General features: G+C 45.3%; 1 protein-coding gene across 1 annotated transcript; it reads right to left on the reverse strand.

Moving 5' to 3' along the window:
- Window positions 1-3,779: 3,779 nt before the first annotated feature.
- Window positions 3,780-13,693, reverse strand: ALDH1B1 (aldehyde dehydrogenase 1 family member B1). Its single transcript, XM_040420345.1, has 2 exons — window positions 13,598-13,693; window positions 3,780-5,377 (listed from the first exon to the last, which is right to left on the reverse strand). The coding sequence occupies exon 2, from the start codon at window positions 5,368-5,370 to the stop codon at window positions 3,823-3,825; it is 1,548 nt and encodes a 515-aa protein (XP_040276279.1). The 5' UTR covers window positions 5,371-5,377; window positions 13,598-13,693; the 3' UTR covers window positions 3,780-3,822.
- Window positions 13,694-23,823: the final 10,130 nt, after the last annotated feature.

Consider the following 23,823-nt stretch of genomic DNA (forward strand, 5'->3'; position numbering starts at 1 on the left):
TTCCAGAAACCATTGTCAGTGAACACAATCCATCGTGCCATCCGCCGTTGCCAGCTGAAACGCTACAGTGCAAAGAAGAAGCCATTTCTAAGCAAGATCCACAAGCTCAGGCGGTTTCACTGGGCCAGGGATCATTTAAAATGGAGTGTGGCAAAATGGAAGACTGTTCTGTGGTCAGACGAGTCACGATTCGAAGTTCTTTTTGGAAATCTGGGACGCCATGTTATCCGGACCAAAGAGGACAAGGACAACCCAAGTTGTTATCAACGCTCAGTTCAGAAGCCTGCATCTCTGATGGTATGGGGTTGCATGAGTGCGTGTGGCATGGGCAGCTTGCATGTCTGGAAAGGCACCATCAATGCAGAAAAATATATTCAGGTTCTAGAACAACATATGCTCCCATCCAGACATCATCTCTTTCAGGGAAGACCCTGCATTTTTCAACAAGATAATGCCAGACCACATTCTGCATCAATCACAACATCATGGCTGCGTAGGAGAAGGATCCGGGTACTGAAATGGCCAGTCTGCAGTCCAGATCTTTCACCTATAGAGAACATTTGGCGCATCATAAAGAGGAAGGTGCAACAAAGAAGGCCCAAGACGATTGAACAGTTAGAGGCCTGTATTAGACAAGAATGGGAGAGCATTCCTATTTCTAAACTTGAGAAACTGGTCTCCTCGGTCCCCATATGTCTGTTGAGTGTTGTAAGAAGAAGGGGAGATGCCCCACAGTGGTGAAAATGGCCTTGTCCCAACTTTTTGGGGATTTGTTGACACCATGAAATTCTGATTCAACATATTTTTCCCTTAAAATTGTACATTTTCTCAGTTTAAACTTTTGTTCCGTGATTTATGTTCTATTCTGAATAAAATATTAGAAGTTGGCACCTCCACATCATTGCATTCAGTTTTTATTCACGATTTGTATAGTGTCCCAACTTTTTTGGAATCCGGTTTGTATATATATATCAAGGGACAGTACAGAGATTTCTCCCATCATCTATTTATCCCCAGGACTGTGACGAGGGGACACCCACTGCGTCTGGAGGAAAGAAGGTTTGTACACAAACATAGAAGAGGATTCTTTACGGTAAGAGCTGTGGGACTATGAAACTCTCTGCCTGAGGAGGTGGTGATGGTGAGTACAATAAAATAATTTAAGAGGGGGCTGGATGAATTTCTGGAGTGTAATAATATTACAGGCTATAGCTACCAGAGGGGCCGTTGATCCAGGGAGTTATTCTGATTGCCTGATTGGAGTCGGGAAGGAATTTTTTCCCCTTAAGTTGGGAAAATTGGCTTGTACCTCACAGTTTTTTTTTTTGCCTTTCTCTGGATCAATTTGCAGGATAACAGGCCGAACTGGATGGACAAATGTCTTTTTTCGGCCTTATATACTATGTTACTATGTTACCACACAACGGCTAATAAGCCCTTTTTTCCCACTAATACAAGCCAAAAATGCTTTAGAACATATAACTGCACCGCACAAGGGCAAATAAGACGTAGAAATATTTCCTTGTAATAAACTCTATTAATGACTGTATCAAACAGCACTTGCACCCCAATAACAAGCACGATCTGCTGGTATTACAGAGCTGTATAATGGCAATTTGGATCCGCAATCAGTGCAGAAAGGTGTAATAGGATTGTTCCTATTACCCAGGTTGTAAACTCCTCTACTGAACCCTGTTCTGCTTCAATACTGTGGAATGAAGATTCCTCCCTATCCTTTCCCTGAACTTCTATACAGCAAAATAAAAGTTTTAAAGTTTTTCCTATCACTGTCCCTAGCGCCTGCTGACGTCTCTCCCTGCACTAAGCACACTGTAAAATGGCAGAATCCAAGCTGGCTGAGGCTATTTATAGGGCTATGATATTACATGGCTGGCTGGCTGCTGATTGGCTGCATGCATGGCATTATGGGTGATCCCTCGTTTCCAGAGTTCCTTGCTCAATGTCCTAACACGTGCAGCAGCCATTTTAGGAAAAAATGTCATTCGTTACCACGAAGCGTGAGGAAATTCGGATTCGGTGCAAATCTAATTTATCCTGAAATTCAGATCGAATTCCACTTCGTCAACTTTGATTCGCTCATCTCTAATTGCCATGATAAGAAAAAGGTTCAGGATACACATTTCTTACACCGTCAGACACAGGTTGGGAATTTATTAACCACGTGCATCAGTTTTCTGGAGAACAAAAGTTGAGAATCTTTTGCTCACACTTCAATGTCTTGCTGTTTTGTACTTTCCTTGTCATTTATAGCAGGCATAGATTTACATTTCTGGTGTTCAGACATCCCACAGCATCCTGTAGATTACACTGGCCGTAATAAATCTCCGCTAGTAAATAAAATATTCAATTTTATAATAATAGATAGGAAATGAAAATTACACAAACGAAACAAAGCAAGTACAAAGCACCACGGTGTGAAGACATAATTATATACTGGTCATCATAACAGAACCACAAGTTACAGAAAATTAAAGAGTGTGTGTCTCTCAATCATTTTGTAATTATCTGCTCCGTCATTACTTTCACTGTTCTCCATTTTATAACACAGAGCTTCAAATTCCACGTATAGTGTTGAACTATAAAATTCTAGCTGCCTCTAGGGGGCGCTTAGGAGACTCTGATGCATTATTCAGTGTAAAGACATAATCAATCAGATGAGATAGAAAAAAACATAATAATATTCAAGGATGGATAATATTTAAGTATTGCTATCAAAACCTCACTTGCTGACCGTCACAAAGCTTGAATCTTTCCCACTTCACCAGTATAAAAGCCCTTTAGATACAGAGCACGTGCCTCCAACTGGTTCAGAATTCACCTGCTTCTTCTAAGTGATGGTCAACACTTTATTGCTATGAGTTGTTCATTTATGGTAGTTAACTGGGAATATATCTTATATCATTATTGCATTTATTTAGCATTTATGTGCTTATCAAATAATGTCAGAGTGTGTAGAATCATAGCTTTGGTAACACCCATCTGTCAATGTATTCATGGAGTTTTAGAAGGAATAATATTGGAACAGCACAATATGAAGAGCTAGTAAAAGGTGCATCAGCACTGTTTTTTCTTATAGTTCCATGATATGAGATGTATTGAAATATTCCATAATTACTTATAGATTCTGTACAATCCGTGAGGAAAAAACCTATATGTGTGTCTGTCTACAAAATCAGTAGCAGATAGAGGTAAAGTATGAAACCAAAGTGGGTTAAAGGGGTTAACTGTTGTTTTTAGCAGATATGCTCATGTTGTTGCTTACTGCATGTACATCTTTTTTTTTTTTTAATTTGGACCCTCCGACTTTTATGACTTTTATGACAGCCTATATGTAGCATTTTTAGTTGCTTTATCCAATCAAACCCATGATGCACTTCTCCTTTCTCTGACACAGCTTCAGCACCGCCCATAACAACCCAGCTAGTTTTTAGCTCCTCCCATGCCACTATTTACATATATATATATATATATATATATATATACACTTTTCTATCACTTGCTGCTTTGACACGCCCATAAAAATGAGATCACAGGAAATGAGAAATAGCTGGGTGGAGATGGTCATGTGACCACAGCCCTGAACGGAAGATAGGAGTGATGAAGGTATAAGAAATGCATTACAAAATTATTTTAATGGAGGTTGTTACACTCCGGAAAATCTCTTTAAGGTATTTATATAAATTTTAATAATGGTGATAGTAAATACAAATACAATATTGGTATTAAATCTGAATTATTTTGAAGAATTTTACGTGTTATCTATTGTACATTTTTGCACATTCTCTCTAGACTTTCAAATTGCTAAGAATTTTTTTGTGGAATTTTTATTGTCACACATTTGACTTCTGTGTAAGCTTTAAGTCCATCCTCTCCAAGCTCTCTTCCATTTCCTGATTCTTTATAGCCACCAAATGGTGTCTGACAACCCACAATATTATAAGTATTGACCCACACTGTACCGGCTTGTAATGCTTGAGTGAAACGCATTGCCTTATCTAAGTCTTTAGTGAATATACCCGCTGCCAGTCCATATTTTGAGTTATTTGCTCTTTCAATAACTTCTTCTATCTTTCGAAATTTAAATACTGATTGTACAGGGCCAAATATTTCTTCCTTTGCAATCCTCATGTCATCCTGGACATCAGCAAAGACGGTTGGCTTGATAAAAAAGCCTTCATTCCCATGGCGTTCTCCACCACACATTAGCTTGGCTCCTTCCTTTTGACCACTTTTAATGTAGTCAAAAATTTTGTCAAATTGTTTCTTATCTATTTGTGGCCCATGTTCTGTGTCTAATTCAAAGGGGTCTCCAGTTCTTCTTGATTTGGCTTTCTCAATGGTCCTTTCTAAAAAGTCATTGTAAATAGATTCTTCAACATAGGTTCTGGAGCCTGCCGAGCAGCACTGACCCATATTAAAAAACAGAGCTTCATGACATTGCTTTACTGCTTCGTCCAGGTCAGCATCTGCAAGGACAATACATGGGCTTTTTCCACCAAGTTCCAGTGTTACTCTTTTAAGATTTGATTCCCCAGCTGCTTGTTGAATTAGTCGGCCAACTTTGGTGGAGCCTGTGAAGGCAACTTTGTCAACGTTCATGTGTCTTGATATTGCTTCCCCTGCAGTAGGCCCAAAGCCAGTTAAGATGTTCACCACACCAGGAGGAAATCCAGCTTCTTTTATTAAAGAAGCTACATATAAAGCAGATAGTGGTGTCTGCTCAGCAACTTTCATGACAACTGTGTTTCCAGTGGCTAGTGCTAGTGCAAGTTTCCAGCTCTGCATTACCAATGGGAAATTCCATGGAATAATTTGACCACATACTCCAACTGGTTCATGCCTGGTATAGCAAAAGTAATTTCCATCCATAGGGATAGTCTTTCCATGCCATTTGTCTGCAAACCCTGCAAAATACCTATATATCTTGATTGTTTCCCCAACATCCATATTATAAGACATTGAAATGGGTTTACCATTATCCAGACTTTCCAAGGAGGCCAAATATTCTCTATCTCTCTCTATAAAATCTGCAAGACGATTCAAAAGCTGACCTCTTCGTGACGCATCCATACAGCGCCAGGGAGATCCCAGCTTGAAGGCTTGCTTTGCAGCATCAACCGCAAGATCTACATCAGCCTTGTCTGCTTCTGCCACTTCAGTAATGATAGTTCCAGTAGATGGGTCCACAGTTGGAAATGTCTTCCCACTGACTGCATTATGCCATTCATTGTTTATGAACAGTTTTGTATAATGCACTTTGTCCAGTGGCTTCTCTACTTTTTTAACAGAATAATGAGCTACGAAATTACGTAAAGCTGAAGCATGGCAGCGAGCCTGGAAATGGAGCATGGTTTCTCTAGAAAAGAAATATGTTACTAAATACAGCATACTGGTATATAGTTTAAAAGATTAATAGCTACAAAGCGAGTGATAAACATCCTGTCATATATGCTGCCTTATATGATGGATGTGCATTTGTATGTGCAGAAGCAGTAATTCTTTTGATAATGTGAATGGATTCTTTTTGCCACATGTACACTATGGATAACTATACGGGTACTGCCACACACGGTGGAGTTTCATTAGCTAATATTAAAGGGGTTGTCTCACTTCAGCAAATGGCATGTATCATGTAGAGAAAGTTACTACAAGCAACCATATTGCTTCTTTTGCTGGTTTGATTCATTTTTCCATCACATTATTCCCTACTTGTTTCCATGATTATGACCAACCTGAAATCCAGCATCGGTGGCAGTGCTTGCACACTATAGGAAAAGGCACCAGCCTACAAGCACTCTCGTGGGCCTGGCACGGCCACCATTGTTGGAATGTAGGGTGGTCATAACCAGGCATGGGATTCAGCCGGTTCGCTCCGGTTCTCCAGATCCGGTTGTTAGAATTACAGCCGGATCGTAAAACCGTGTTGCTGACTGAATCCCGATCCGAAGCTCGGCAGCAGCGGCAGCAGGTCAGGGGAAGATGCAGCAGAGCAAGGGACAGGCGTCTCCCTTTCCTGCTCCTCTGATAGGCTGCAGGCACTAGGCTTGAGCCAAGATTTGTACTGCGTGGGACACAGGCCGCAAGAGGCCTGCATTGCTACCAGCATGGAGGTAAGTATTAGTGTTTTTTTTTCTTTTATGTGGTGTGCTATGGGGGCATCAACTGGGGGCGTTACTGGCACATGATGGGGAACACTATGGGGGCATTACTGGCACATGATGGGGAACACTATGGGGGCTTTACTGGCACATGATGGGAAACACTATGGAACATTACTGGCACATGATGGGGGACCCAATGGGGGGCATTACTGGCACATGATGAGGGATACTATGGGAGCATAACTGGCACATGATGGGGAACACTATGGGGGCATTACTGGCACATGATGGGGGCATTACCGGCACATGATGGGGGATACTATGGGAGCATTAGTGACACATGATGGGGGATACAATGGGGGCATTACTGGCACGTGATGGGGGATACTCTGGGGCCAATACTGGCACATGATGGGGGAATCTATGGGGCATTACTGGTACATGATGGGGGAAACTATGGGGGCATTACTGGCACATCATTGGGGACACTATGGGAGAAACTACTGGCACATAATGGGGGACACTATAGGGGCATTACTGGCACATCATGGGGGACACTATGGGGGGAATCTACTGGGGGCATTGCTGGCACATGGGGGACACTATAGGGGCATTACTGGCACATCATGGGGGACACTATGGGGACATCTTATACTGGCACATTATGGGGACACTATGGTGTTGGAGGGGGGGAGAACACTATGGGGGCATATTATGGGGGCACTAAGACGGGGCATTTATAGTGGCACATTCTGGGTAACACTATGGGGGAATCTTATACTGGCACATTATGGGGCACTATGGGGAAGAGGAGAGGAGCACTATGCGGGCATTTACTAAGGACATTATATAGGAGTATTTTATACTTGCACACATTATAGGGGCACTATGGGGACATTAGCTCAACTGGGGGCACTGAGGGAATTTTTTTGTACTGGCATACAGAACGGGAGCATTTTTGAACTAGTGCACATTATTATTATTGAAGGTGGCAGGTGAGTTGTTAAGAAGGTAGGAGGATGATGAAAAAGTAGGAACCTAAGATGTCTTTTGTCAAACTGCAGAAACGAGAGATGGGTGAAAAATCATCATGGCGGTCTGGTCTCAAAGGAGAAGATAAAGATAGAGAAGGTCTGCGTCAGAGGAGAAGTCACTTGATGTAAGATGTATGTGGTGCTGTATTCTGGATAGCACAGAATATAATATGTCTGCAAATATGTCTTTAGTGCTAGGTACAAATGTGTATAAAATGTATATGGTGTAGGTAATCTACTGTAAGTGTAGCCTAGGTGTCATTTATATACTGTATGGTGTATATTGTATATGTGATTATATGAGTGTAGTGTCTATATAGTCTGTTTATGTATGCATACCTCCCAACCATCTCAGATCTGGCATAACTACTGTGTGGGGGGCACAATGGAGACTAAGCAGGGTTGGGACATGTACAGATAGACATTGGGAGGAGTTAGAGGTGTGGGCCAGCTCTGTTGAAAAAAACTTTGCGCGACACTGATAGTTTAGCTCCTTAGGCTTTTTAAAAGTTTTGTGGTATGTGTGTGTAGTGTATACATGGTGTATTTATGTATGTGTACCATGTATATGGTGTATTTATGTGTATGTGTGTTGCATATATATGGTGTATGTATATGTAAACATGTGTCGTGACGCCGCGTATCTGCCGTTGAGTAGGGAACCTGTTGTTAAAAATTTGAATCCCACCCCTGGTCATAACCCCTGGAAACGAGCAGTGTATAATGTGATGGAAAATGAATCCAACCAGCAAAGGAGACAATATGGACAATCACAATACATTAGTAAGTGTCTTGTATTACCTTTCTCTACATGATAAATACCATTTTCTATAGTGAGACAGCCCATTTAAGTGGCTTCTAAGAGCTTGCTGTATAATCATTGCAGACCATGACGTAGAAGAGTCACGTGCTGCTGGAGAAGAGTCACGGTTATTCATGAGCTACCTGATTATGATTGGAAGTTCTATCCTACGTTGTCCCCCAATTATCAGCAGGTAAGCGAGGAGAACTGGCAGCGCGTGATTTCTCTCCACCATGGTCTGCAATAATTATACAGCAAGTTCATGGCATCCATTTAATATTAACTCATGAGTGACCGAGTGCTGAAATCAGTGATTCTGTCACTACTTGATGTTACCCTCAGTGAAGGCTGCATAAAGTTGATGACAGGTTTCTTTTGAGAAAAGGTTAGAACATTGTCTTTGGTTTCTTTGTCAGGATGATTACCTAAACTATTCTTTTATGACAGCTATATATACAAGGATAAAAGCTGTCCTTATAGTAATTAGCATTTTATTTGTTTGAAAATTCCTTTGAATGTGAAGAAATAATAAATGTTAGGGATCATGTACATAGCAATGTGCGTAAAGCCTGTAGTTTATTATATCATGTCTGGCACTTTGTATTAGGCTACATTCACACGACGAAAAACGATGAGGGAAGTTTTATTAATGGCCGTCACATGACCATTTTAAGAACAATGGTATTCTATAGGTTATGCATACTGCAGTTTTTTTATGGCCAGTGAATAACGTGTGACGGACTGAACCGTCACTGGGGCTGCTGGAGAAGCCTGAGGGCCAGCCTCCTTCCTACAGACTATGGACTGAGAACTATGGAGACCCCCTCAGACCTTTTGGGGTTACAGGGAACTATGAACCCTGATTTATGTGTGTAATTTATATGCCACATATTTCCTATTGCCCATTAAAAAGGCATGGTGTGGATTCAGCAACACAAAAAGGGTTAACTCTGCACTGAGACTCCCACTGATTGTGTTAGTGATGGGATTAAGATAGTTGATTATAATAGCAGCCAACTCCTATGATACACTCAGGAGATAATCCCATCACATGTGTCTCCTCTTCCCATTCATTCATTATGGAGGGGGTGAAGATATCTGTTTGCATGTTCATTGTTGATTGCGTCAAAGACAATGCCAGTGTGTTTGTTAATTGCGTCACAGACAATGCCATTGTGTTTGTTGAATAGGGTTAGTTTTGTGTTTAAACTGTACAGGATTGGCTGCTATGTCATGTCCTCAGTATGTCATGTGTATATAAGTCAATGCTGTGTGTTCAATAAAGAGTTCCTGTTTTACCCTTCATCATGTTGAGGCTGGTGTTTGGGTAACTGATCGACACTGGGGATTGCTATACGCTGAAGATTTGCTATACTCCCCTGGCTATTCTATTAGCTCTTGTAAGAGCTGTTCCTGCTCTCTGGATTTAGGTGAGGTTCACCAACTGGAGCCTGGAGCCTTGTCGTAGGTCCAGAGTGGGTAGGAGACGGTGAGACCTCAACCAAGCTTCGGCGGTTTGTGGGGTCTGCAGTGCTTACGGTGTCAAGTGGAGTGCTTGGAGTCCTCGGGAAGCACTTGGAGCACCTATCGACGGAGGTACCCAGTCGGGGTGCCAGGAGATCCGTTACATTGGTGACAAGCAGTGGGATGGCGTCCTAGTACGAGGAGGAGCAGCTCGGAGACACCGTTCGTGGAACATATTGAGGGCAACGCTAGTATCCGTACAGCGCCCCTGGCTACAGCATAATGGAAACAGCAGTGGAGTACGATGAGGGTGTCATGGATGACTGAGATACAGCCCGCAAAGGCATCTGGTACCAGGCACTGGGTATTGTGGAGTATCTGCGGGACGAGAGACTCCCCATGGAAGACCAGCGGTTGCAGAAGCAAGTAGCCCACCGGATGCCCTTCCTGGGAGAGCAGCCCCGGGAGGAATGGGTAAAGGAATTGGAACACCTAGCATGGCAGGGGCTGTGGCTGGAATATGCCTACCAGGCGCTCTGGTGGTATGGGGCACAGTACCTACCCAGGACAGCTGAGCATGACAAGCCAGAGGGAGAGGAGTTTGATGGTCCTGGCTTGTTATGGGAGACTTTTTTAGAGCTGGAGTTTGGGAGTCCTACACAAGCCCGGTTCAGGGACCTCTCTGAGTGGCGGGAGAGCAGGTATGACTGGGACGACACTCACAAAATTGAGCAAGACCTGGTCCACCTGGTGACCCGGGAGATGAAGCTAGAACAGGACTACCAGCAGCTGTTCCACTCCAGTGAGAGGGCTCAGCGAGAGAGCAGAGTGTCAGACCCAGATCCAGAGCCCTTCAGCTGGGAGGATATTGTGGAGGTTTACTGGGAAGACCCGACTGAAGTATCCCCTGCTTCAGTACCAGCTACAGAGGTAGGGGACCTCATAGACTGGTCCTGGGGGGAACCCCATATGGCAGGTGGAGATGGGACCGAGATCTCTCCACCGGGCCTACAGGGATGCTGGGCAGTCGGCCCAGATCCCCAATGGCAGCCGGAGTTTCAGGGAGTAGGGACAGTTGGTCCTGCTCCCCAGCGGCAGTATGTTTTGCAGGGAGAGGAGAGCATCGTCTCCATTCCCCAGCGGCAGTGTACCTTGAAGGGAGAGGAGACAATCGGTCTCTCTCTCCAACCACAGGGGGACAGCACCCCTAACTCCGATGGTGCAGATGGGACCGCAGTCTCTGCACCAGGCCTACCGGGATGCTGGACGGCCGGTACGGATCCCCCACCAACCCCGCAGGAATGCCAGGAGGGGGAGGTAAACGATCCCGCCTCTTCACAGCTGATCCACAACAAGGTCCTGGGGGCAGGATTCTGACCCCATCCCAGCGGAAGAGCTGGCATCTGGGAAGAGCGCAGTTGGCCTCTGCCCTCCCCTATCCTCTTGTCCAGAGCCTGACTCCCCACTGGCTACCCCAGCAGAAGAGCTGGCATCTGGTCAGAGTGCAGTCGGCCTCTGTCCTCCCCTATCCTATTGTCCAGAGCCTGACTCCCCACTGGCTCCACTAGCGGAGGAGCTGGCATCTGGGCAGAGCGCAGTCGGCCTCAGCCCACCAAGTACCTACAGCTCCAAGCTAGAGAACAACAATGAAGCAAGGAGTAGCAGATGCCCACTCAACAGCTGGGGACATACAGAACAGAGCCAGGCCCCAGAGTTCAACAGGACCAGTGTTTGTTTATGGGTGGGCTACTCGACTCGGGAGGTCAGGTACCTGGTTAGTCTACTGTTGGAAGGGGAGAAATGTGATGAACTGAACCGTCACTGGGGCTTCTGGAGAAGCCTGAGGGCCAGCCTCCTTCCTACAGACATTGGACTGAGAACTATGGAGACCCCCTCAGACCTTTTGGGGTTACAAGGAACTATGAACCCTGATTTATGTGTGTAATTTATATGCCACATATTTCCTATTGCCCTTTAAAAAGGCATGGTGTGGATTCAGCAACACAAAAAGGGTTAACTCTGCACTGAGACTCCCACTGATTGTGTTAGTGATGGGATTAAGATAGTTGATTATAATAGCAGCCGACTCCTATGATACACTCAGGAGATAATCCCATCACATGTGTCTCCTCTTCCCATTCATTCATTATGGAGGGGGTGAAGATATCTGTTTGCATGTTCATTGTTGATTGCATCAAAGACAATGCCAGTGTGTTTGTTAATTGCGTCACAGACAATGCCATTGTGTTTGTTGAATAGGGTTAGTTTTGGGTTTAAACTGTACAGGAATGGCTGCTATGTCGTGTCCTCAGTATGTCATGTGTATATAAGTCAATGCTGTGTATTCAATAAAGAGTTCCTGTTTTACCCTTCATCATGTTGAGGCTGGTGTTTGGGTAACTGATCGACACTGGGGATTGCTATACATTGAAGATTTGCTATACTCCCCTGGCTATACTATTAGCTCTTGTAAGAGCTGTTCCTGCTCTCTGGATTTAGGAGAGGTTCACCCACTGGAGCCTGGAGCCTTGTCGTAGGCCGATGGTGGGTAGGAGACGGTGAGACCTCAACCAAGCTTCGGAGGTTCGTGGGGTCTGCAGTGCTTACGGTGTCAAGTGGAGTGCTTGGAGTCCTCGGGAAGCACTTGGAGCACCTATCGACGGAGGCACCCGGTCGGGGTGCCAGGAGATCCATTACATAACGGACATCAAAAAATAGAACATGTTCAATCCTGTCTGTTTTCACTGACTGACAGCCCCCATATAATTGAATAGGACCGTTTTTTAACGTGCGTTTCTCAAAATGGCACCAGTGAAAAAATTTCCGTTCAAAACTGACAGTTTATCCGTCTTTCTATTTGTGTGAATGTAGCCTTATGGTATGTGTTGGAGCATTTATTTTTAGTAAGCTATATCAGATATATTCATGAATGTCTATGTTGCAGCTAGTGATACAAATGCTAAAACCCTGCTGGGTGCAGGTAAGAAATAATGCTCAGACCTGTAGGCATTCCATATACAGCCATGAGGTGGTTCCATTTACTTAAAGCACACCTTTGGCATTATGGGGGAGATTTATCAAAATTGGTGTAACAGAAAATTGGCTTAGTTGTCCACAGCAACCAGATTCCACCTTTTATTTTTTTTAAGAGCCCCTTTGAAAAATGAAAGGTGGCAACTAAGTCTGTGTTTCTTTACAATCATTTTGATAAATCTCCCACTCCTATATCTTTATGGGAAGCAGCTATCAGCGCATGCACAGTGAAGTGAGGGGTGTGGCTCCGGCTGGCTGTGCCCTGCTGTGACATGGATGATATACCTGGCCTTTGGGCCATCAATCAAACCTGAAGAGGGACCAACCAGCCTGACTCTTCTGAGGAGCAGCTCCAGTATTGTACTGCATGGCAACCATCAGGTCCCTGAAAGGATGGATGAGGAGAGGGAGCGCAAACCTCCCATATGCCATTGTCAGCGCTGAGGGCAGCATATGCGGGGTTAATCCACTGGCATCGGCGTTATCAGTAACAGCCGGATCCGTGCTGCTGATTGTGGCATCGCACATGGGGAGGGGGGGGGAGGAAGGACCGCAGGATCAGAATGCTCCCCCTGGGGTACAAAGTACTGGCCATTTAGGGTGAGCATTCTCGTCCTGGATCCTTAAGGGGTTAAAAAGAATTTAAGAGAGGAATCCTAAGTGGGCTTTGGTACTTATGACCATACAGGTCATTTAAAGTAATTTTTCTAAGTGGTGCTGAATCTTCCACTCTATAAATGAAGATCGACGTAAACCTGTCACCTTCCTGAGTAATAGACCAGTAGCAGGTTTGGGGGCCTGAATTCACAATACAGGATTCATTTAAATAAGCCAATTCAATTTTCAATGCCATGCTTGGAGGGGAATCTGTTTTGTCCTGCGTGATGCCTATATAATAACTGTGCTATCCATGATGTGCGGACTGCTGTGGAGATAAAAATGGAAACACTGAACTCGATATAACTCACTGCTTCATCAAACGTTACTGCTGAGTACATAATAGCAAGGCTCATCACTGCAAGGCAAGTGAAAAATGCTGCCTCCTTCTGCTCTGAAAATGAGATTGCTGCAGGTTCTTGTGTCTTCTAAAATATGAGAAATATTACCAGAAAGCGCCTATTGTGATAAAAATGAATACTCACCATGTAACAGTCTAGTCACAGATAAAAGCTGTCAGGGAGCCCTTTTATCGCCTGCCTCATCTCGCTGGTTCTCCTAGTACAAATTATATGAGGGAGGAGATCCTATCCTTTGTCCTCTCCCTCTTTATGTGAATAAGCCAGTAGGATACAACAGTGACTGTAACCAGCTTTTCCAGCAGAGCTCTCCCACGTAGCACAGAGAGAGAAAACACAACCTGATCTGCAATTGTGAGAATGTTCTGTTCAATGTGTAGGTACAGCTCTTTTCTGTATAATCAGATAGTAGTTCTCTATGTACTGATCTACGACTGTCTTAGCCCACAGGAGAAACCTTTTGACATATTTCTATTTAAAAGTTGCATAGTTTATAAGGTGGAAAAATAACATGTTAACCAAGAATAAACTATAATCCTACTGTGTTGACCCAGAGGAGGTCCAAAAAATCCTATCAGGTGGTTGCCAGCAGTGATGGTCAGTTCGCAGTGTTTGCCAGCGAACACATGCGGGCTGCCATCTTGACTTACCCGTCCGGCGATGCACAGGTAAGCCCTTACCTGTGCCTGTGTAGGGAGCCGGTCTGATATCAAATGCAGTCACCGGGAGTAGGCAGTTCCGAGAACAGCCCGATGAAGGCCCCCGGCGGCTGTTCTTGGTACTGCCTGCTCCCGTTGACTGCATTTTATTTCAGACCGGCTCCCGGCACAGGTAAGAGCTTACCTGTGCGTCGCGGATGGGTGAGTCTACCTTACTAAAGATGGCAGCCCGCATGTGTTCACTGGCGAACACTGAGAACTGACCATCACTGGTTGCCAGTTGCCTTTTATTAGGAGGAAAATTTCTTCCAGACACAAATTCTGGCAGTCAGAATAAATCTGTGAATCAATAACTCATCTATAGTAATATAGTACTCATATTATGAAATCTTTCAAGAAGAGCAGGTAGGACCCACTTTAACTTGCGCAATGAACCAATCATCACAATGTCCTGTGGCAATGTGCTCCCTAATCTCACTGCTCTAACAGTAAAGAATCTCCTTCTAGGATGATGGTGAAGCCTTCGCTCCTTTATGTATACATTGTGTCCTCTTGTGTTAAATACAGAACTGGCTATAAAAAGATAGAATGATCTCTGTATGGGGCATGGCCTGGCCAGCAATGTAATCAGATGCACACTGTAAGAGGTCCTACACCTATCCTGATAAATATCCAGATCATGGGCTTTATATTTGGATTTTGGTCAAAATAAGGGTATTACCCTTGGAGGATCTTTCAGGTGTCAGAGCAGAACGTGGACACACTATGACTGCATCAATAAGGCAGCTGGAGGCCTGGAGCAGGAGGCTCATCATAGCAGCCACATTTTCCAACTGGATGTTGACACCACACCAGTGGCACACTGAGAGTGACTGATCCAGTGACAGTGAGGCTGCTGTTAAATATGGAAAGTTTGTCAGGATCTCCATTAATGACGAAGTAGAAGGTTGCTGAGTCAATGTGGGTGGAGGAAGGTGAATGTGGAGATGGCGGAGAGGCTGTGGGAGAGATACATGGTCAAGAAAGTGGTGGTGCCATGTGTTTGAACAACGTGGTAAACAATATACAAGGTACTGTCTCTGGAAACTCTAAACTCTAAACCTGTGACTGGGAAAGCTGAACTCACTCTAAGGCTCCATTCACTCATCTGCAATTGTGGTTGGCATCCGTTGCGGTCCGCGGAAAAAAATAGAACATGTACTAATCTTGTCCGCAATTGCGGACAAGGATAGGCAGTTCTATGGGGGTGGCGGCCGGGTGTATTGCGGATCCGCAATACACTACGGACGTGTGAATGGACCCTCAAAGATATATGTATTGCAATTGCATTCTTTTCTTGAAGCATGGAATACAGAAAGTTTCCAATCGTACAACTGCAGTTGAAGGGTGAATTAGTGACCTGGAGGATAGAGTTGCTCCAGTAATGCATGATGTCAGAATGCATGATCAAGCCAAAGTAGACAACCTTGAAAATAGATTGAGAGCCTGGGACACATCAATGTATGCTTGGTGGGGGGTCCTGGAATTGGTGGAGCGGGTTAACCTCACTGATTATTTTAAGACATGGTTGCAAAATATTTTTGGTAAAAAGCCCTGACACTTTTATATTCAGTGGAGAGGACCCATTGGGTCCACTTCCTGCCAGAGACACACCAAGGAAGGTCCTGGTTAATTTCTTGCACTACAAGGATTGGGATAACATCCTAAGAAAGGCACCAAAGTTGCTGGAGGTGACCATTAAAGGGGTTGTCCGAGTTATTTTTTAGTTCTTTATATGTTTCTAACTAATCAAATGTAACAGCTTGTCCATACACTTGTGCATCTACAGTTGCCCCTTTCTCAGATTTCACTGAGGGTCACATGACCTGTGATGTCAGCTTCTCTCCCTGCTCTGATGATGATTCCTGCACAATCAGATATGTGTCTGTACACCAGACTTCACAGTGATGGCCACGCACCCCTGCACTACCAGCTGCTGCTTATTGCTCTCTACCTGGATTCTTAACCCCTTCAGCAGCACAGACTCAGGGCTGAAGGGTTAACTGAGTAGCTGCAGGCAGTGTGTCACGAGGGTGTCAAGAACCACGCCTGACTCCGTTATACCCGGGGTCAGGAAGTCGCAGCGGTTGGCTGCGTGCTCTATGTAAGATAGGGCTGTTTCCTTATGGTAGCTTTCTGGGTTTGCTTAGCAAACCCTTTTGGCTCACTCAGGGATCCGTAGCTCCTTCTCCTCAGCTGTTCCTTGTCCAGCACTCCCAACCTCCTTATATTCCCCTCTCACACTTCTCGGGTTGCCAGATATAGAGCTTCCTGCCTGGACATCTATTCTGACCCTCTGGAGCTGTGTTGCTGCGTTCTCTGGTTGTTGGTCCAGAACGCTACCCTCCGGATCCCTGTTGGACCTTTGTGGTCTGCTGTGGTCGCCCACCTGGGTGTATGTGTTTGTCTGTATTGTCTGTCCTCTCCCTGGTGTTTCCCTCTTAGTGTCAGTGGTGCGGACTAGCGATCCCACCGGCCCGTTCACTATCTAGGGCTCATTTTAGGGAAAGCCAGCATTTAGGCACGTGATCGCCGCACGGGTGAGGAACCCGTGTAGGGACGTCAGGGCAGTTAGGTGCCAGCCGCAAGGTGAGTCAGGGGTCACCACCTTTCCCTCTCCCTTGGGCAGGGCTTTCCCTTTTCCCTCCCTGTGCGTGACGCCGGTCATTACACAGTGAGGAGACAAATGCTGGGCACAGGAGCTGACAGAGTAGTTCTGAAGAGCATTGCACAACAGGTAGGAAGATCCTGTGTGTATCAGCAGTGTTATTGTACAGCTGGGACCTGTAGTCCTACACATGCAACATGCTGCTGGGTCTACCAGAAGGCAGACATGTAACTTAGGGCAGACTTATTCACGCCCTTTGCAGAGCAGGGGGAGGGGCAGACAGGGGCAGACTGACAACTCATGGGGCCCCCGGGCAATAGGAGAATATGGGGCCCCTGTGTCCCCGCCCACCCTCAAGCCACACCCACCCACAGCTCCACCCACATATCGCGCCTTCCACATCACCTACACTTGGTACAGAATTTCTCTTTACTATGTTCAAAATAAATGTTTACTAATTTAAAAAAAATTCACTCCACCACAACACAAGCGTATCTCAGACTCAGTGTATCACACTGCTCCACAGCAATACAACTCACAGTAATGTGCGATGTGCAAGTACATCACAGATCACATCAGCAATAAAATGCATAGAAAAATGCAGTGTGTGAGTATCCCAAGCTCTACAGCAATATAAGTTACAGGAATGTGCAGTGTGTGAGTGTATTACAGATCACCTCATCAATACAATGCACAGGAATGTGCAGTGTGTGAGTATATCATAGCCAACCCACTGCTTTCCTATAGGGAAGCATTGGGAGGCTATTGCGCATGCTTGGCTTCATAGAGATGCTTTGAATCATTGCATTTCTATAGGAGTGTTTAGCGTGAATGCCAGTGTTGCACGTTGTGCAACACTGGACTAGGAAGCACCTCTAGTGACCGTCTGATGAGTGGCCACTAGAGGTGTTCCTTGGCAGTAACGTAAATGCTGCATTTTTTTCTGAAAAGGCAGTGTTAAAATTAAAAAGCTTTCAGAGACATGCTATAGACACCAGAACTACTACGTTCAGCTGTTGTGGTTCTGGTGACTATAGTGTCCCTTAATATAGAGGGAAAAAAAGAATCAGCACAAAAATATCAAATACAATGGCTATATCATTATTCAAAAAATTAAAAAAAGCACAACTTCTGACACAAATATATAGTATTTTGCAGGTTACTTTTTTGTTTTACAATATGCAGATAGTACTGTACCCCTCCATCCACCCCTCCCTCCCCCTTCTTCATCCCCCCACCCCCTTCTCCAACCACTCCAGCCACCCAGCACCCTTACTCACATAAAACAAGTCATATATATAATATAGCTTACAGTGAATTACTGAATACTTACAGTTCTGAAGACTCCAGCAGGCTCAGGATCAGTGCTCTGGGCAGAGGACAGCTGGGCTCAGGGCTGGAAGTGGGCACTGCTCTGCAGTTCAGGAAGGAGACCTATGGAAGACGCACCTAGGTTTTAGAGGGGGACAATAAGAAAAAAATAATAATAATTATTACACCTCAGGTCAGACCACCAATGTTAATTAGACCTCAGCTGACAGCCGCACTCAGGGGTAGGGAGATCTGATGCAACATTTTGCACTGCAATATCTCTATACCCCTAAGTGCGCACGCGCGGTGCACAAAGTACTTCTATCGCGGCGCTGCAACAATTCTTTCCTAAGCCAGTGGATTTTCGCTTGCGCAGCGCCGCGCACACCCTCCTCCAGCCGATTCCTGTGCGGCCGCGTCACTTCTGGTATAGACTTTTTGCAAGGTATAGAGATCTGGCAGAACACCGGCCGGCATTTGACTTCCTGGTTCCGTTCCCTGCGAGCAGAAGGAGCGGAACTGGACGGGAAATTCTAATAAATATAAACATAAAAAGTGACAAACACACATAAAAGAGGTTATACATTGTAATCTGAGAGGCTTACACTGTATAACCTCAGATCTGACATTTGATCACTGTACAGTGCCCCTTGCCTGCCATTTTACTGTCAAATATTTATGCAAAAAATTGTACCACTTTTGGTACAAAATTCCTGACATAATCATACCGCCAGGGAGGTTAAGAGGTGGCTAAGAAAACTTCAATTGTCCTATGTAATGTTATATCCTGCAAAGCTACAGTGCATTTGGAAAGTCTTCAGACTTTTTAGCTTTTTCACATTTTATGTGGCAGCCTTGTGCTAAAATAAAAAAAGATCAAATGTTTCCCAATCATTCTGCACTCAATACCCAATAATGACAAAGTGAAAAGAGCATATTAGAAATCTTTGCTAATTTATTGAAAATGCAGAACTAAAATATTGCATTGGCATAAATATTCTGAACATTTGCTCAGGACTTAGTTGAAGCAACTTTGGCAGTGATTGTAGCCACCAATCTTTTTGGGTATGATGCCACAAGGTTTGCCCACCTGTATTTGAGAATTTTCTTGGCCATTCTTCTCTGCAGATCCTCTACCTTGTTACGTGCTGGAGGCCCAGGGCAGACCTCCAAAACGTCTTGCAAGCAAGACACAGGCAGATACAGACCAGGGACCAACAAATTACTTTATTACACATGTAATAAGTAAACATGACAGTAACATATACAGGTTAGGCAATAGTGGTAGCCATACCACAGAACCAAGTGCACTGGCAGGCCAGAGGCAAAACCCAGAGGGCGGAGAGCCAGTGAGCCCCAATCTTCACCGAGCCCCTGGTGGTGGGGATGAACAGGGCCGAGGGCTCACTGGTTGCACCTCTAGGATGGTCCTGGTACACTTGGCCGCTACCTGTAGAGAAGTACATGGATCAGACAACAAGACAAACGGTAACCAGCACCGAAGCATGTGCCTGGACCCCAAGCGGAATGGAAGCATGGCGGTCTCAGGCAGAGCTGCACACAGACTAGAGTTCCTCCCTCCGGAGAGCCCAGGGGCTCTATCACGAAGGCAAGACAGACACAGGAATAGAAGCAGTAAGGCACTGCAGGACAGACAAGGAACAAACTAGATCGGAAGCAGTAGGCACTGCCAGGCTGGACATAGGACAGGATCAGAAGCAGTTTAGCACTGCCAGGCTATCAGATGCAGTTAGAGCACTGCTAGGCTAGACATGGAACAGAGTGGATCCAGACAGAGAACAGGTAAGGCATGGACAAGGATAACAACATCAATACAGAACAGGTACAGAAGATCAGGCAAGGGAATAACATAAACACCACCAACACTATACCAGGCGACACCACACAGAAGGGCAGATGGCAAAACCCCTTGGGTCAGCATCAGCGGGCTACACCCAGCAAGACAAAAGACAGGCTGACCAAAAGCCCCATGTCACGGGGTTCCGAAGGTGCACTCGGTCCCCCATTGCCCGCAGAACTGTTGCTTAGCTTTTGGAATGAGGTTCTGTGTTTGACCTCATTCCCAAGGCGGCTTTGCTAGCTGGGTGGCTCCCTGCTCCTAGTCTGCCTTGAGCGCCGAGCTGATCACTCGGTGCTCGACTGGTTGGTCTGTCGGTCATGTGACGCTGGCCACGTCGCATGACCCTCACTCCCCACTATAAATACAGGCAGCCTGCTGGCTACAGGTTGCCTGTTAATTTCTAGGTTCCTGGCTATTTGTTGGACTGCTGAATACTTACCTGATCCTGTTCCCTGACCATCCTTTTGCCTGCTACTCCTGTACTGCGCTTCCGTCCTGGTATTGTGACCTCGGCTCCCACCTGACTACTCTCTTAGGACTCCTCTTGTACTTCTCTGCTCTCCTGGTATTTATGACCCCGGCTTCTCCTGACAATTCTCTGCTTGCTCCATTTGTACTTTGCAGCTTTCCTGGTATTGACTCGGTCCGTTCACGTCCTGTTGTTTGTCTGTCTGTCATCCCTGCACTTACTCCAAGTTAGGGATTGCCGTCCAGTTGTCCCCTGTCATTAGGACTCGCGAGGCAAGTAGGCAGGGCCAGGGGTAAGGGTGGAGCGCAGTGGTCACTTCCCTCCCCCCTGTGTGTGTGTGTACGCGACCGTTACACCCCACAGCTCACAGATAGAAATAGCTGCATAAGGAGGGCACCTGATAAGCCACAACCAGGAACAGACCAGGGAAATTTAACCCCATCAGAACCAGGATAACCAGAACCATAGAATAAACGATACATACCACAGTTCACACACAAGGCCGCAGCCAGCATGCATCGCAGAACCAGCATACAAGGGAACGCCCACAGCCAGTACACAAAGTGCATGGCACCAGAGACAGGAACCACAGATGTAGACATAGAAGTCACAAACACACCGCAGCCAGCACGCAGTCCCAAACAAACAGCATAAACAGTTGCAGCCAGTACGCGAGAGAGCCTGAAGCCAGCCTACATGGCAACAGTGACAAGAACTGCACAGAGATGCAGAAATGGGAGAACAAACATACATAGACAAGTTCAAACAAGATATCACAGCCAGCATGCAGCCCCAAGCAACCACCATACACAGGAGTCAGCCTGCAGCCAGTATGCGAGAGGGCATGCAGCCACCCTACACTGCCACAACTGTCACAGTGAACCGCACAGTGACATACCTCTGTAAGGTTGGATAGGCACCGTAGATGGACAGCCATTTTAAGGTCTCTTCAAAGATGTTCGATTGGGTTCAAGCCCAGTCTGAGGTCCAGAGCACTCTGGATCAGGTTTTCATTAGAAATATATACCGCATGTACTTTGCTCCATTTAGCTTTCCCTTTGTAGTGATGGCATTGGTCAGGTGATGAGCAGTGCCTTGTTTCTACCATACATGATGCTTAGAATTTAGGCACAAAAGTTCAGTCTTTGTTTCATCAGACCAGAGAAACTTTTTTGCAAACTGCAGATGGACTTTCATGTTTATTTTACTAAGGAGAGGTTTCTTTCTGGCCACTCTGCCATAAAGCCCAATAGGTTGGAGTGCTGCAGTGATGGTTGAACTTATGTAAGTTTCTCCAATCTGAAATCAGAATCTTTGGAGCTCAGGCAGAGTAACCATTGGGTTATTGGTAACCTCTCTTACCAAGGCCCCTTTCCCACTGATTACTTAGTATGGTGGGTCAGCCAAGTCCTGGTTGTTCCAAACTGGTTTCATTTAGGCATTATGGAGGCCACTGTGCTCTTGGGAATTTTCAGTGCAGCAGAATTTTTTGTATTCTTCTCCAAGTCTGTGCCTGCACGCAATTCTGTTTCTGATTTCTAAAATTCTGTTTTCACTTTGTCATTATGGGGTATTGAGTGCACATTGATGGGGGAAACTTTTTTTTTTTAAACTTTAGCACAACATAACAAAATGTGAAAAAAGTGAAAGGGTCTGAACTCTGAAGACTTCCTGAATGCATTGTAGATATTAGCAAGGTACAGGAAAAAATTGGCAACTACGAATGCAGCAACCACCTGAAGATTATACTGGCTAATAAAAAGAAATTATTTTTCAGCAAAAGACAGATATGCAGACAAAATCCTGTAGGTGACTAGAAACAAAATCAGGACATTGATTACTAAAAAGTGGGGAATGGCATAATAACTAGCAGGGTGAACCCCAAGGGAAGAAAGGTTGCACCGTATATTTACTGCACAGCCCAGGGAGAGCCAGGGTGAGGACTGCCACCATGTACTGTGAGTACTACTACCACCTTTATATGTGGTGGCTGTGGGGCTGGGTCCCATCAACTTCCAGCCCCATTTCAGCATAAAAATGGAGGGAAGAGCTTCTAGAAGGGATGTGTTCTGAATTTGTTGGCAGAGAAAAGGGAGAGCAATGGAATGCTAAAGGAGACCTGACTGTGCCCTATATAGGTCTTTGCCAGGGACACATGCCTCTCTTGCCCCACCCACCTATGCCCATGCTCCATTAGTCAGGAACACTAGCACTCAGGAATAGAGCAACTGAACAATCAATCCACTGCTAATCTCCTCCAGCACATGCCCGCTGCAGGGAGAAACAGAGCATTAATGGCAAAAGTTACATAAAGGACAAAATAATCCCTAAAAAATGACATTTCAAATATCTTCACTGTAGATAACATATGCAAGAGAGATCCTACTTATGACAGATTTATTAAAAAGTATAATATTTCTAGGGGAGGGTGGACAATTTTGCACAGCATGAAAGGATGTGGTTATGAAGCAGTCCAACAAAGCAAGGGATGTGTCACGACCGCTATCCCAGCAGCAGTCATGACGCACCAGACGGAGGGGAAGGGGGACCCTTATCTACGGATGGGAAATAGAATGGCCACCCCTGACTAACCCTAAGCTGGCACCTGTCTGCCCTGATACCCTAGACGGGGTGTGAACCCGTGCGGCGAGCAGGATGCCTAAACCCTCAGTCACCCTAACAAGCCTAGAGTGGGGAAAGGCCGATGGGAGCGCTAGTCACCATCACTCACGTCTAGGAGAACAACAGGGGAAGACAGCAACAAACAAACAATCTATAGCAGAGATAGACTTATCCAGTCACGAGCAGAGAAGGCGATCCCAAACACGACAGTCCACGCCGGACAAGAGCTCCACAGCAACACCGTCAAATGATCTCCTTCAAAGGTCAGAATAGCACTGGAAGTAAGGACTATATCTGGCAATGACTGCAAGTGAAACTGAAACTAATATAGTAGCTGGGAGTGGCGACAGGACTCACCTGAGAAGGATGCCTACAAACTCCCAGTCAGGACAAAAATGTTCACAAGGCAAAACCCGGATGACATACCCTGAACCATGGAGCAAACTCACAAGCTATCGCGAGTAGCAAGTCGCTGCGACCTTCTCCTCCCAGACCTGTCTGGATCAGTCACAGTCGTGACAGGATGTTGTTGAAAAAGACATTAAGAAGGTAGACAGTTTCTAGATTGGAATTGTTATTGTCCCCACTGGGATATTCCCAGTCTTCACCTATCCAAGCAATATGCAAACCAAAGGCTATGCAATTAATAAAATAGAAGTTTACTACATGTGCCCTCTCCCAAAGAAACAGCCATCTTCTACCATAAGAACAGTCCATAATAATGATTAGCTGCCAGGTACTCTAGGCTGCAGGGGAGCACCCAGGAATTTTGTCTAGGGGGGA

The sequence above is a fragment of the Bufo bufo genome, chromosome 2 (genome assembly GCF_905171765.1).
Source record: "Bufo bufo chromosome 2, aBufBuf1.1, whole genome shotgun sequence".
Classification (NCBI taxonomy): domain Eukaryota; kingdom Metazoa; phylum Chordata; class Amphibia; order Anura; family Bufonidae; genus Bufo; species Bufo bufo.

Excerpts from the sequence above, each read along its gene's own strand:
- ALDH1B1 (XM_040420345.1), bottom strand. The coding sequence starts at position 5,370 with ATGCTCCATTTCCAGGCTCGCTGCCATGCTTCAGCTTTACGTAATTTC.